The following is a 15,079-nucleotide window of genomic DNA, read 5'->3' as shown; positions in this document are numbered from 1 at the left end:
AAGGGGGGGAGTCGCTCTGCGAACTGCGTTTGGGACGAGGAAGACGACCGTATTATCGTAGACGTTCTGCTCGAAGCTAAACGGTTGGGGGAGGTGGCCGATAATTCGTTTAAGTCCGCCGTGTATCAGAGGGCGGCTGATCAGTGTAATAAGAGGCTGTCGAAGGGTTCCGAGAAGACTGCGTTGAAGATAGGCGAACACTATCGCTATGTAAGTATTTGATCAAATATAGAGGCTCGAAGACTTACGTTTGCCTCTCGCTAGCTCAAAAACCACTTCTACCAGCCGATGTCGGAGTTGGCAGAGATATCAGGCTTTGGCTGGGACCCTGAGGAGGAGTGTATAACAGCGCCAGACGATGCGTGGCGAAAACTAAAGGAGAAGGGAGTAAGTAGATGTATGTCGACGTCGATAAGTCGACCTTCGAATATGCCCCTCCTTGTGTGCTGAGACCTCTCGCGTACCGTTTTTGCTTCCGCACAACTTCGTCCCTCCGTGTCGATAATGCGATGTGGTTCTCGATCAATCTTCACCGTCGAATAGCTGACAAGTCCGAGGCACGCTAACCTATATAAACTAAGGGGCGTGAAGTGGGAGCTCTACCCTGACTTTCATGAGCTTTGCAACGGCCGTCTGGCCACTGGTCGGTCAGTAACACGCCCTCAAAGGAAGGACCGCAACCAACGATCAGAAAATGAAGAAGAGGAGGACGATTTCGACGATATCGACGTTCCCCGTGGTAGCGACAGCCAATCAACGATTGGGTAAGTCTAGCTTCGGGATATGATAGTGGGGTACTTATACTATGTCGTGTGAAGTGCTTCGCCGCTCCCGACAACGCCAACACCGACAAAATCGACATCAAATTCGACATCAACTCCGGCTCGACGGAGGCGACCTAAATCGAGTCGTTCAAGCGACGAGAGCTCGCTGAGCGCTATACATCAAGACCTAGGCAAGATTCTTAGGGGAAACCCTCAAGCGGCTGCCCAAGATGTGATGGAGAGGGCTCAAGCGGCTTGCAAACGCCTCTCGCTCGACGAAGACGACACGTTCCTATATTTGAACTGGCTGATCGAACATCGAGAGAAGGTCACGATGATTCAGGCCTTACCCGACAAATTCCTGGAACGCCATATAACTAGCACGCTAGCGAAGGAAGACGGAAGGGTTCAAACAAGCGGAACGGGCGAATAAATGACCTCATCGCGGTGGGTGAAGATTTGACGATTTTCACGAAATAAATCGATATACGTAAATCGAATACTGACATCACCTACGACGTCGTCGTCGACTCTCTCGTTCTAGTTCCTCGACATACCCCTCCCACATCGTATCCGCCATAGCTCTACGCCGTCGCTCCGCAGCAGCCGTCTCTTCCCTCGTCGTCATTCTCTCGCCGTCGCTATCGCTATCGCTATCGCTATCACCCTCGTTCCTCCGCCGTCGACGTCGACCTACTACAACGACCTCTCCGTTCTCGTCTAAGGCCTCGTCAATCAGGTCGTCGCCACCGTTTGACGCTACGTAATTGTGTAGTACGCAGCAGACGTAGATGATCTGGATCTGTGTTTCGAGGGGGTAGAACGTTCCGGTGACGAGGACCTAGTACGGCGACAGCACGAGGGGGATGTACGTCAGCGAGAACGTTCGTTGTAGTCTTATAAGGTCGGTTCTAGATGAATAGGTCGGAACATACGGGATACCGCTTCTTAACGACACCGAAGACCCTCTCGACGACGTTACGGAGGGACGAGTGACGTCGATTGTATAGCTCGAGCGGTGTTTGCGGCCTACGACGTGACGTGGATACTGGTTCGGCTGCTGGTCGGTAAGAACAAGGCCTGTACTCACCGTAAGTTCGAACGAGACCACTCTTGTAAGTGGTATCGCACCCCCCGAAACGGTATTACTAGGTTCGATCGAGAGGGGTATCCAGCGTCGCCGAGGTACCAATATCCATCCGGTATTACTAGATCCTCTTCGACGGCCCTGTTGTACACCTTAGCGTCGTGAGCAGATCCTTCCCAGCCAGCTAGAACGTAGGTGAAACGTCCAGCGAAGTCGACGCAGCCGAGAACGTTGGTCGTTATGTCCCCCTTACGATTTCGAAACGGAGGTTGATCGATCGTCGGAACGGTGACCTTGATGTGTGTACCGTCTATAGCACCGAGACAACGTTCCGTAAGAGGCAGATATCGCATGTCCTGGTACTGTTCGAGGTTCCGGTCGATAGTGGCGGGCGTCGGCTGCTGAACGTAGCGATAGTAGAACGTAGGGTCGAACATAGCGTCGAGGACTTCATGAATCGTGCTATCGTCTATATGTCGGCGGATTCTTGTCTCGTGGCCAAGTATTACGACCAGACTACTTACTAGCTGGCCGTACGCAAGCTCAGTTGAAAGATAGACCGTAGTTCTCGCATATGAGCACCATGTCGTAACATCCATAACGTTACCGCTATCTTTACTTTCGCCGGCAGGTGTCGAGTCGACGAGACGAGCTGTAGGTCCTCTAGTTCTCTCGATAGACGTCGGAACGTTTCGGGCGATAGACCTATAGCGTCCCAGCACCGTTCTGGGTGACCTCGTTCCCACGAATGAACCTTCTCGACGGCTGTAAGTCGATCTACAAGAATCGGCCGTTCGTAGAGTCGAGGTCGATAGATTTGTCGCCAGAGATCGAGATATCGGGCGAAAACGTTCGCTGCTTCTCTGACATCGTCTTCATAACGTTCTTGATCGTCCTGGCTATCGTCTGACATCTTATAGGGCGTATAGAATAGAAATTGACGAAGTTACGAGTCGTTGATGATGTCGTCGACACCTCGATCTAGAGGTCGACATGTACGCTCGAAGGTGATCGAGAAGTCTCAGCTCAAAATCGTACGAAAGTGAAATTGACGAGAGAAACGGCGTAAAATGTGCCAGATTTTGGTATTTTGCGCCATTCCACGCTTACAGCCACGCACGCTAACAAATCCGGAAAGACGCAAAATCGTACGAGGATTCGTAAACGCACCCTTGGGGTGGATCAATGCAGAAGGGGGGGAGCAGCAGAAGCAAGGAGAAAAACGGGCGCCCTCGGTTATCGGGCCAAGCCGCGGAATCACCTGCGCCCCTGTCGCTTCCCCTTGTTTGAGACGCGCGCTACCGGAGTTTCGCGAAACGATCAACAACAAAGAACCTGACGGGGGTTTCAGGACTCGAAGGGTGCGGAAGGAGTCGCAAACCGTCTCTTCAGAGGACGTTGATACCTTGAGACGCACCGGAAGGTATCGACTTGCGACTTGAAGTATATCCTGCATGCTGTGCAAAGCCAATGAACAATAATGTTGTTTGTATCTTCGGACTTTGTCGCACCGACGCGTGCCACAGACTGCAGCGAGAAAACTCTTGGCATTCCCGGTCGCTTACCGCAGAGCTCCGCGAGCGCACGCGATGTTGGTTCAGCTTTCAGGGTGTTTCATCGACCGGTGCTGTGCGAAACGGTCCAATGCAAGGAGGATATCCGAAAATTGAGCGCCATCGAGATCAACTTTTGTTGGGTTGGGACTGCGTGCATGTCCGTGTACCAAAGAGGAAAGTGGTACATGGCCCTCATGACAGTCCGTATGCGACGCTACAGTAGAACATGACAACCTGCGCGACTGCTTCGTCAACCCACAAAGTTGTATGTCGATATCTGTTGTGGCGACGTTCTCATCGTTTGACATTTGTCATATGCGGGTCAAGGCAACATCATTTTATTCAAAGTTGAGTGGTAAGATCCTTTTCAACCGGGCGACACTAATCTCGGGTTACAGCCGACCAAAAATATACAAAAATGGCTGACGGAGAAGCAAGGCGCTCGCGGTCGGAACCCTTTCCCATCTGGATCAACGAGTCTCTTTCTCCCCATCTTGTGCATCTCAATGGCCCATACGGTCAGAGAAGTTTCCTCGACGGATTGTCAAGGGGTTCTCCTGGCCTGGCTACCACCTTCAGTTCCCGCTTGACATTTGGCAGGGTCGCAGCAGAAACTCGAAGCCATAGAAGAGGTAATAGGGCCTACATCAAATGGACTCCGCCTCCTGATCAAGCTCCTTGATTGCTACGATCGGAGCAAACCAAGCGTCCCGCACTGGTACCTGCAGCTGCATGTCACTCGGCAAGGAGATAACAAAGCAAGATGCGCTTACAGGTAGGTATGTTAGAGCTCAGATGGTCGGCCAGCGTGGCAAGTAGCTGAACTCTCCTCCCCTCACTGCGTAGAGAGTACATTCTATTTGACAGATTCTGGGCCTGGGCCCAAATTGTTCGCAGCGGTGAAACGCGCCATCCACTTGGACAAGAACGAGCCCATCAATGAACACGCAAACGAAAACGAGCCCATCGATGGACACACAAACAAAAACGAACCCATCGATGAGCCGTTCGCCGATATTTGGTGTGTCACCACTTCAGGCATCTACAGGGTATTCCGCGGGAGATTGGAAGATAGATCCTTCGTAGGAAATATTATCATCAAGTTTACTGGTCAAAAGGAATTGGCTTTGAAATATCAACGATAAGAGCTCATGGCAGTACGTTCCGACGAGCAGGGTGCTCATTTGCGGAATAGCTCGTCAGAAATGACGACAACGAGTCGAGGCAGAGCTCCTAGTTCAATCCAGCGTCAGCCTCATGACTGGCATTTTCTGACTTCCGAGCGGCCTGCAGCCTACTACGTTGTAGTGAGATCGTTTTGAAGCAGCGCACCTCTGCCTCTTCGTTCGGCGCGACCCACATGAAGTACAGAAGTCAGCCGTGTAGCCTCCGCTGACGATCGGTTCCAGGTGAAGATATCTTCTCAGTCTGACGAATCGCCTTGAATACGGAGACCGAAAAACCTGAATGATCAGCGATGCCCCATCACAACCGCTTCGTATCGCGCCCGAATCCCTTCATGTCGCCCTACGAGAGTTGGACTCTCATTGTCCCTCGTTCCCATCATCAATCGTGGCAGAGACAAATAAGGGGAAAATTCGAGGGTTTCCACTAAAAGCGATTTTTCGGACGGCGAGTATATCCAGGTAAAGGCTGCACGGATCAGGCGTTTGGCCAGATCAACAGCGTACCATGTTTCCAACTAATCAAACAAACCAGAGCCTGTGAGGTCAGAATCTACCCTACCAACTTCGGCGATGAATACCTAGGTGGCGAGTTCTACATCGCTAGAATCACGTCGATTACGGTGCCCGAGTGTTGGCATAGGTATGCTCAGGCTTATGGGGAAATGCAAACCTAACAAAGCTTCTAAGAAAGCTTTCTGCCTCGATTCGAACCTCACCGCCTTGCCGATTTGAGGCCACGGCACGAACACCTTGGATGCCACTAAGATCTCTCCAGGCGCCATTTCCCCGCTGCCGAATGATGGCGGGGCGGTTCGAAAGCTTTACGTTACAATTTCGAACGGGCCATCTTAGCAGCTCAATAGCTCAGGAAGGCGAGGGACCTCCTGCCACTGGCTAGCTATTGCGTGACATGTCCAGTTTCAGCCACAAGCATCGACCTTTCACAGGGCGCCTCCGAGACTTACCTGGGCCTGACTATATCTCGACATCTCTCGGACTCTCCTGAATCTTCTCGTCCGGTAACAGAGGTATTTTTTCCTCATCCGAAGGCTTGACGGGTTCCTCTCGAGGTCGTCGAGATAGGTAGATAGAGTACGAGATCGAGAGGATCGCCAAGGCCCCAAGGATAGTTCCGGCTGTCCTTTTGTAGCCATATGCGCCCATGACTTTCGCATCGACGTAAGCTCCACTGAAGAACATCCAGATGATGATTGGTCGAATCTCAAGATCGACGGGGAAGAGGGCGGCGCAGATCCAGGCTGTATCGAGCCATTCGAACCAGTTCGGCAAAGGCGTCTTCTGAAAAGATGAGATGGCCTTTACCAGAAAGGACAGCGACCATCCCAAAGACATCGCGGTTGGGCTCAAGCTGAAGACGGATCGATAGGGCATTATGGAAGATGTGGACGATTGGGGATCCCGTACAGCTAAGATATGAGTGCTCGTAGTAGTCATACCGGTTAGACCAGAGACCTTGACAAGCAAAGCAAGTAATTCACGTTGCAAGTAGTTTAAGTAACGAGTAGTATCGTCGATCGCCAAGGATGGCCACGTCGAGATTCGAGATGGGCGCGCTTGGTCAGGCACAACGCCGATCGCCGAGGCCCCATGAGATCATCGCCAGATTGGACGCGCTCATCCGGTATCCTCGTAACCGCATGTATAAAATGTCTAATTCAAGTCCAATCGCTACCGCACCAAGGACAAGCAGTCGCAGCTCGTAGTACGGCCTGAGCCAGATCTTCTACTCCCTCCCTCTGATCAGCCGTTTCCGGCTTCAACACCTGTTTCCTGCAAGTGTAACATGTACGAACCGCTCCATCCTTGATTACTCGTCTCGTCAGATCACATCGCTCTACAGCATACATCAGACGTCAGCGTCGAGACGTTGCTGGTGTGGTGCAGGACAGACTCACTCCAGATATGCCACATGCTGCACCGGAACTCCCCCTCAGCATTGACCCTGTTATCACCGGAATGCGAGACGAGTAGCTCCTCGCAGATGGGACATGTCTCCACCTCCTCCACCTTGTCTTTCGAGCCCCCAGTTGTAGCGGCTAATCGCAGTATTGCTTCGTCCAGGCCTCGAGACGTTGGCACTGATATTGTCCAGCTTTCAATGAAGGGAGCATTGTCGGTCACAAGTTCTGGATGCCGGTGCAGAATTGTGATGAAGAAGTCGAGCACGGCTCGTTTGATACTGATTGTGCGCTGGGCAATGGCATTGATGGCTTGGACGACGTCGTTCTTGAACGTCTGCAATTGCGTTCAACAGGAGCGAACGGCAGGTGATCAGCCTCTTAGAATCGAAGATGGAACCCAAATATAATAGCACTTACGGATTGCCAGAGCTGCCTCACGGTTGCAAGCTGTTCCTTCCGAGCAGCAGCGGACGATAAGAGATCATATCGCAACGATCTGTGCAGATCTGTATGGTCCGCATCGTTCATATTTGCCTCAGACTCCTCCGGCAAAGTCATCTCTACGTCTTCAGTCGGTTCATCCGCCTCAAGGGCATCTGGACCGTTATACCAACGAGGAAGATATGGTAACAGTCGCGAAGCAGGTGACGCATCGCGAGGAATTCCTAAGAGCGCCAGCGAGTCAATCGCGAAGAACCAAGATCTCGATCAAGGCACCGGGCTAGTAAGACTCACCACCTGCATCATGGTCTACCGCAAGACCTTCACCCAGTGTTCTGACCAAGTCGATGACAGTCACCCAGTGCTGCTGAGATCCATCACGTATCATTCTCAGATCGTTCTGCGCCATAGGCCTTATGAAGTCGCGAAGATCAAATCAGTTAGGCGGTTTCCTTTTCAGTAAATATCAACGATCAGTCACTCGCACTCACTCGAACATGATGCCCAACAACGTCCCGTGCGTGTCGGCCCCTGTCATTCGGAGAGTCATGTCTTCCGTGAAATGCTCGGTGAATCGAAGTTCTCCGCCCTGCTTCTCTCGTTGGGTATCGACAATCTGCTGATCGAGCTCTTTGATGCTCTTGAATACCGCACGGGACGATGCGATTGAGGCCTCCAAGTCAATGACGGGGTCGGTGGTCAGGTTGCGGACGATGTGGACTTCTCCAGACCAAAGGCTGATGAGGGCGGCGTCATTGTAAAGCGCACCGATACCTGAGTTTGGTAACTAGAGCGTCAAAAATCTCGCTCGATCTTTTACAAGGTTATAAGGTTCCCGGAAAACGACGGGAAACGACTCACCCCCGCAAGGGCTCATACTCGTGCACCCTGTCCAAGTCCCAACCTTGCTCAAGACCAACGTCTTGACGGTGCCTGCTCCCGGTCCTGGTAGATGCACTTGAAGCATTCCCACTTTCGTCACCACCAACACTCCCTAGCGACGTAACGACCCTTTCTTAGCTGACTCCGTACGGCAAGAGTTCAATTCATGACTGACTCACGTGCACCCACTTCATCCCCTTGATGGCCCTTTTGTCGGCAGGGACCATCCGCTCTACCTCGCCTGTCTGCATGTCTAGATGCCCATCGTTCTGATAGCATCTTGTCACCCGAATCATCTGGACTCCCTTCCCAGGTGCTACGAATGCCAACTTGGCTTGACCTAGAAGGAGACCCAAGGAGGAAAATTCAGCAATGCGTCGAGTGCGCATCCGAGCGGTCTCATCTCACAAGTGGTAGTATCAATCGGCTCCCAGTCTGACCAGCACAGATCCGTGACCCATGCGTCGCCGCCAACATCACCTGTCCATATCCGTTCTACTCCTTCGTCGTTGTTCACACTGGCCAAGTCGATCGACGGAAACGAACTAAATCAACAGGCCGGTTGATAGAAAATATCTCGGACCCATGCACTCACCTCCATAATTGTATCTGCCCCTTTCGATTCCCGACAGCCAATAACGACCCGGATGGGACTAACCCGACCGGTCTGCCAAAACACGGCGCCGGCGACCAAGCGATACCTGAAGCCCCCCGAGACGAACTGATCAGCAGAACAAGGCCACAGCCTCCCGTACAACCATGCTACTAACAATTAGTCCTCAACTCTGCCGACCTCGCCCGGTAATTCGCCTTAAGCTCTTCGCTTGCCTCGTCGAAATTTCCCGGCTCAGGTATTGCGCCCTGTAAACGCAATTGCTCTGCAGTAACGTTCACCAGCTTCTTCTCTGCACCCGAGATGGAACCGGACGCTCCAAGAAAGGTATAGAGAGCCAGGTTTAAACTGGAGCTGAGGACGGCGATGATCGGGCTGTAAACGGGAAACGAGAAAAGGTTGATGATGGTCAGTACCAAACAACCGAACTGCGTGCGCCCAGTCAAGCTTACCTGCCCGACTTTGACAGATGCGCCGGCGAGGTACATATGCCCTTGATATGGTATGATCTTGGCCTATAAAAGGTTGCAGCATCGTCTGTCCACCGGAAAAGAAAAGACATGGCCGCACCTCCCGCTTGATCAGCCTAGGTCTCCTAGTTGTCTGGATCTCTTCAAGGAGCCGGACCAAGCTTACTATCGTATATGTCCACAACCTCCACATTGTTCTCAACCGCTGCATCTATCCGGTCAACATTGAACTTGTTGATATGCATCGGAAAAGCTTGGTCCGTCTCTGGGGGAACCGTTGCGGTAAAATCGGAGATCACGATCTGGCGGGGACGAGGGATGGGTTTCTGGCATAATAGAGAATGGGCTGGAACATAAGGAGGGGCGGGATGATATGGTGTCTGATCAAAAAGTCCAAAATATAACGAAATGAGCTTTCGCAAGACGAAATATAGTCAAAACCTTCAAGAACTGCTCACGGCGATGGTGACTTGTCCCGAGCTATGGCATACGAACTGTCCCTGGGGCGTCCAGGACAGCACGCCGGGTCGGGCCCACAAATCGATAGCTCCCGATTGAGGGTATGCCGAACACAAAGCCGACACTGTCCCACTTCCGCTGGAACTAGCCTGTAGAGGTTTGATATCCTCAAGGATAGGAGACGGTTCTATAACATGCGGTTGTTTACAATTTCGAGGTTGATGAGCTGGGTCGAGAATGTGTTTGAACTGTGCGAGCAAGAGGCTCACCATCCATCTTGGAAGCAGAATATGGGGCTATGACCAGAGGTTTATCATTTCAGGAAACGAGAATGAGGGGTCCAGGATGTCGTTCAACAGAGTACTATGCTGCATGAACACTCAATTAAATTACTCATGGATGAAGGCTGATCATCTTGCATCTTGCTTGTCGGTAAACGCCGAGCGGGACTGACTTGCCTTCCTGACCCCCTGAGAAAATAAAGATGTCAGGTGCTAACAAGCTGTTGGGACTTCGAGAACTTGAAACGAGAACTCCATCTATCATGATCTGACGTCTACGACATCGAGTGCTTTACAGTGTGTACATGACCAAAATCTTTCGTTAAGGAACTCCCCCGTGCCGTCTATCGCTCCCGCTTTGCCCGACAGGGGTCGAAGGAGCGAAGAGTATCGAGGGAAATCACCGAGCGTGAGAGCACCATCGGATGGTATGGTTTGTTGTAATCGTCCATAAGAGAATGCGACCGGAAACCCAGGAAGAGAGCAGAGACCCGGAAAGAGACGATCGGCCCAGGCGCATGCGGGACGCTAACCATGAGCAAGACCATATGCAGCTGCGTTTACTCGACGGTAACCGACTGTAATCAAGAAGGACATCAATATTTGTCAGCCGAGGTCCCGAAACATCCGATCACCGAACACTGACCTTCGCCAAGTTCCTGGGGAAGTCGACGTCGACGCCGTTCATGATGGCCAAGTGGTAAGACAACAATTGCAGAGGCAACACGTTGATCAAACCTTGCAAGCAGTCGACGGTGAGGGGAACTCGGATGGTTCGGTACTGTTCGCTGATGGTGGTGTCGTCATCGTTGCAAATGATGACTATGAAGGGATGAGAACGAGATGCAGAAATGATAAGCAAGGCGACTTTTCAGAGCGGCCCAAGGTGGTCAATACTCACTGGGCTGACCCTTTCGAGCGGTGACCTGAGCCAAAGCCGATTGCACCTTGGGATACAAAGAGTCTTGAGTCATGATGAAGATGACACTGGGATCATGAGTGGAGTTAGGCTTCAGCCTAGTTGGTCTCGCAGGCGAGCTTTAGGATGCACTTACGGCAGGTGCTCGTCGATCAAGGCAAGGGGTCCGTGCTTCAATTCTCCGGCAAGGATCTACGAAGTCAAACAGGACATACGGGTCAACTCGAGAAGGGCGGAACCGACCCAGACTTTGGTACTTACACCCTCAGAGTGCATGTACGAAACCTCCTTGATCTTCAGAGCTCCTTCCAAACAGGTGGCGACTGGTGAGAGACGGTCACCAGGTGTTAGCTTGATTTTCCAACGCAGACACCGGACCTGAAGACATACACTGGTAACCTCGACCCATGATCAACAGCGACTTCTCCTTGGCGAGCGTCTCCTTGGCCAACTGTTGCAAAGCCTTGTCCATCATCAAGACTCCCTTGATCTGAGCGGGGATTTCGTGCAGTCCATCGATGATTTGTTGACGACGCTCCTCTTTCGAGATCGAGTCGTCAGATAGCTGAAGAGCCATCATAACAAGGGCGACGTATTGCGAGGTGTAAGCCTTGGTTGAGGCGACACTGTACGAGCACACCCATTTGATGATCAGCTACGGCCAGGACTAGCTGAGAACACAATTTTGCACCTACCCGATCTCGGGTCCAGCGTTGATGTGAATACCAGCGTGACTCTCTCGAGACAAGGTGGACTGTTTGATTCGTATGAAGTCAGGGCCAATTCGCCTTTCCGGCAGGGGAAGCCCAATTTCTGACTCACTCCGACGGTGTTGACAACACCCAAGCACAAAGCTCCCCTCTCCAAACAGTACCTCATGGCCAAGATGGTATCGGCAGTCTCACCGGACTGGGACACAAAGATGGCGACATCATCTCTGAAGACAGGGGTTTTTCGGTCGAGGAAATCCGAGGCTGCGGGAGAGTGGCGGTATGAAATCAGCTAAGGCCATCCAGACGGGACCTTGACTCGACATCGTGCTTACCCAACTCGACGGCGACGGGGATCTCGGTCAACTCTTCGAAAACAGGTCGGACCTGTTCATCAAGTCGGATTTGGTAAAGTCAGTGGGACTCGGCGTTTTCAACGTTCCGGGGATCTTGGACTCACGGCAATACACGAGTGGTAACTAGTTCCACAAGCGACGAACAACAACCTCCTACACCTCCTGATGACCGGCAAATAAGCCTTCAAACCTCCGAGGGTGACGGTCCTGCTGTCAAAGTTGATTCGTCCTCGCATGGTGTTGACCACAGATTCCGGCTGCTCGTAGATCTCCTTCTGCATAAAGTGGTCGAATTGACCCTTCATGATCTCGGCCAACTCGATCTCTAGCGTCTCGATGGCTCGGACGGAGGAAAGTCCGTCGTCCTTTCGGAGTCGGTGGATGTGGAGCTCTACATGCCGCAAACGCGACATCAGTAATTTCGTTCTGTCATACCGTTTGGCTAGCCGCAGACTCACCACCCTCGCTGATGTGAGCGATATCGTCATCTTCCAAGTACAAGACCCTCTTGGTGTGCTCGATGACGGCGGAAGCGTCGGAGGCGACAAAGAACTCGATGGGCTGGGGAAGACCGTCCTCGCTCAAAAAGGCACGAGACTGCGAGCGACGGAGCTTGGGCTCGGCGTTTCCACCGGGTACAGTCAACAGACCTCCGTTCTCGGTGTCGTTCGAGACTGAACGGTAAGGGGTATTCGGCCCATCAGCTCTCGCCTACCGTTTCAATAACATGAGTAGTTGCTCATACTTACGTTTCTCGGTAGTATCAGCAGTGGGGAGCTCGACATCGACAAAGTCGACCTTGAGCTTCCTGTCGGTCTTGACACCAACGAGCAAGGGAGAACCTCGTCGAGCGGCAACGATCTCGTCGGGGAAGTGTTGCGACTTGAAGACGAACGCAAAGGAACCTTCCTGCGAGCCGTAGCAGAGGCACACAATGGGATCAGTTATCGAGCTTTTCCGAATGACCTTCTTCCGATGTAGGTATCACGCACCAACTCCTTAATGACGGCCTTGATGAGGTCGGTAAAATTCAACCTCTTGTTGGGCTGAGAGTCGTAGATGTACTTGCAGAGGACGGCGACAGCCTCGGTATCAGTGTCGGTGTGGAAGGTGTATCCACGCTTCTCGAGGACGAGCTTGATCTCCTTGTCTGCAGAGAGGGTGAATCGAGTCAGTGCGTTACTTAGGTCAGCGAAGGTGTGTCGATTTGTACTTACAGTTGGTGATGATACCGTCTGTCGGAACACAGCACGATTATGGTGGATCAGTCGTCTGCCGTGATTCACCTTCCACACTCGCCGTCAAACTCACTGTGAACCAAACTGAACTCGTTCGTCTTGTCGCTGGTATGAGGGTGACAGTTCAGAGGACTGGGTTGTCCGTGAGTAGCCCATCGGGTATGCGCCATCGAAGTCTGGGTGATGAACGTCTTGCCCATATCCACGATCCCGACGTTGGTTGCCTCCTTGGCGTCCGAAGCGGCGGCCTCATTGGAGGACTGGTCGGCATCCGAAGCGTGCTGAGAGATCAACTTGCGGAGACTGGCGACCTTGCCGACTTGCTTGAAAAGGATGGTAGGCGAGTCCGGGCTGTCACCGTCGATACCGATACCTGCAGTATAGTATAGCATGATACAGGATCGAGTATCAAGCGTGACGGAAGACGGGTCAATTAGGCTCTGTAGGGCGATATGAGTTGGACTGAGATGAAACACTCACCGGCAGAGTCATATCCTCGGTATTCGAGTCGAGCGAGACCATTGCACAGGACCTCACAGATGTGCCTTCGGTCCTTCTCACAAAGGTACGAGCAGTAAGCGAAGATTCCTACGTGATCGCCGTCGATATGTGGTGATCAGCTCGACTCTCCAATATATCAGAGATCAGAGAAAGTGACTTACCACACATATCGAAAGATTTGGATGTGCGCAGGTGATGAGAGGGGTGTAATAAAAGTGTTTGATCAAAGTCGCTATTATAAGGTGATCACGGATGTGAGGGTCGAGCAGGATGAGCGATACAATAATGGCGAACAAGAGGTTTTGATCAGCTTTCTAGTTCAGTTGATTGGGGCAGGACTTTGTGAATACATAGCATAGACGGTTCTAGTGCTGTGTGATTATCCGGCACAGACCGTCACGGACGGCCATGACTTGGCATGCGGCGCTCACCTTTGGGCTGTGCGTCAAAGCCACCTCGGAATGTTCACGGGGAGGTGGGGTGAGAGTGGTACGATGTGTAATAGGCAAAGAGCGTCTAGAGGGAAGGGAGAGTTGATTCGAGGATTGCTATGCAGTGGCGAGGGATTGTAAGTCAGAAGAGATTGTGATGTGATGCAAGGGGAGGAGTGATCACACCCCCCTGGAATGCAGCTGCAGGGTTGTTTTCATTCCGACAAAACACACACACAAACACGCTCGCTGCTCGCTGAGATTGACCCGAGACTCGTGGTCGACGGCGTACCTCGTGTCAATCCGGTTTGCTGCCGCCGCCTCACGCATCAGCCGCTTACGACATCACCGTCACAAGGGTCGTCATTCCTCTCAAACCCCCGCGTACACCTCGCGTTTCAGGTTTCCAAGAGCCCTTGCCACCTTCTTCGTAGCTCGTAGAGTCTGTGCTGCAGTTCACAATACACGCTCCTGATGGACCTGAAGATACGCTTCGAAAGGTAAGCGGAGAGAGACAGGGCCGGCGCACGAATCATCTTGGAACTCGAAGGGACGGGGGAGCCATAACGTTACACTCGCCGACGAAGTTCGACTGTAATCCCGGTTTATCCCAGTTATGATCTTGTAACTGATCATCAATGGACTGCTTTGACTTCGGAATTGATCAACCTCGCCCCTGAGGACGGCGTTCGCCATAGATTCGGGATTGCGCTCCATACGGGCCGATCCATATCAACAAGGAACTTCAAGGTCGAGGCTAAAGAGATTGGCAAGACTAAAAACTACCCGCGTATCGATCAAATCAACCAACCGAAGTATTCAGCAGCTCAAATATGTATAGATCCAGATACGCGAGTCTGCCCGAGGTTATGGAGACAAAGCCCGTCGACCACCTCGATGAGGGAGACAACTCGACAGGGCTGCGGAAATGTCTTGGCAGCTGGCTGAGCATCGAATCGGGATCGTGTCAGCGAACAGATACGATAACCGCTTCTTGAAAGACGACATATACATGAGGCATGTGGCAAGTCATAGTATCGTTACCGCCCACCAGGACCGTCGAGCAGCCGCACAATATATCACAGGTTGTCGAGACGGCGACGTTGTTGAAACCAGGTGTGATCGATAGAGTGGATATATCGCTGACTCCGACGTACTTGGCTTCGCACAGAGCGTATCCTCTGTTTGATCTTGGCGGTTTGTACATCTGTCTATACCAAGATCATGGTATGGGGACGAGAGCATCACGGTCATGTGCGTAA

At 52.1% G+C, this 15,079-nt stretch overlaps 3 protein-coding genes across 3 annotated transcripts; all 3 read right to left on the bottom strand.

Annotated features, from left to right (window-relative positions):
- Positions 1-5,569: 5,569 nt before the first annotated feature.
- On the bottom strand, positions 5,570-5,947 carry HD553DRAFT_340203 (uncharacterized protein; the record flags this gene model as incomplete). The annotated part of the gene is made up of 1 exon (XM_046182516.1): positions 5,570-5,947. The coding sequence occupies one exon, from the start codon at positions 5,945-5,947 to the stop codon at positions 5,570-5,572; it is 378 nt and encodes a 125-aa protein (XP_046038497.1).
- HD553DRAFT_307344 (uncharacterized protein) lies at positions 5,912-9,743 on the bottom strand. The gene is made up of 14 exons (XM_046179408.1): positions 9,651-9,743; positions 9,381-9,568; positions 9,089-9,302; positions 8,905-8,989; positions 8,610-8,827; positions 8,435-8,540; positions 8,248-8,357; positions 8,019-8,179; positions 7,819-7,951; positions 7,449-7,731; positions 7,252-7,370; positions 6,934-7,181; positions 6,511-6,850; positions 5,912-6,449 (listed from the first exon to the last, which is right to left on the bottom strand). The coding sequence occupies exons 1-14, from the start codon at positions 9,655-9,657 to the stop codon at positions 6,271-6,273; spliced, it is 2,391 nt and encodes a 796-aa protein (XP_046038496.1). The 5' UTR covers positions 9,658-9,743; the 3' UTR covers positions 5,912-6,270.
- Positions 9,744-9,898: 155 nt separating this feature from the next.
- HD553DRAFT_307341 (putative glutamine-fructose-6-phosphate transaminase) lies at positions 9,899-13,904 on the bottom strand. The gene is made up of 18 exons (XM_046179407.1): positions 13,818-13,904; positions 13,548-13,618; positions 13,366-13,473; positions 12,959-13,258; positions 12,865-12,882; positions 12,640-12,797; positions 12,397-12,556; positions 12,106-12,321; positions 11,752-12,038; positions 11,627-11,678; positions 11,404-11,555; positions 11,277-11,335; positions 10,972-11,207; positions 10,843-10,904; positions 10,718-10,773; positions 10,564-10,649; positions 10,309-10,484; positions 9,899-10,240 (listed from the first exon to the last, which is right to left on the bottom strand). The coding sequence occupies exons 2-18, from the start codon at positions 13,552-13,554 to the stop codon at positions 10,223-10,225; spliced, it is 2,151 nt and encodes a 716-aa protein (XP_046038495.1). The 5' UTR covers positions 13,555-13,618; positions 13,818-13,904; the 3' UTR covers positions 9,899-10,222.
- Positions 13,905-15,079: the final 1,175 nt, after the last annotated feature.

The sequence above is a fragment of the Filobasidium floriforme genome (assembly GCF_021052385.1).
Source record: "Filobasidium floriforme strain CBS 6241 chromosome Unknown HD553scaffold_5, whole genome shotgun sequence".
Lineage (NCBI taxonomy): Eukaryota > Fungi > Basidiomycota > Tremellomycetes > Filobasidiales > Filobasidiaceae > Filobasidium > Filobasidium floriforme.
This window is presented reverse-complemented; position numbering and strand designations above follow the sequence as displayed.

Coding starts and splice junctions, on each gene's coding strand:
- HD553DRAFT_307344 (XM_046179408.1), bottom strand. Junction 8,990..9,088: donor GGTTGTGGACATATACGATA/GTAAGCTTGGTC, acceptor TCCGGTGGACAG/ACGATGCTGCAACCTTTTAT. Junction 6,450..6,510: donor CAGCATGTGGCATATCTGGA/GTGAGTCTGTCC, acceptor TGTATGCTGTAG/AGCGATGTGATCTGACGAGA.
- HD553DRAFT_307341 (XM_046179407.1), bottom strand. Junction 12,039..12,105: donor CGCTCACATCAGCGAGGGTG/GTGAGTCTGCGG, acceptor TGCGGCATGTAG/AGCTCCACATCCACCGACTC. Junction 11,556..11,626: donor CCCCGTCGCCGTCGAGTTGG/GTAAGCACGATG, acceptor ACTCTCCCGCAG/CCTCGGATTTCCTCGACCGA.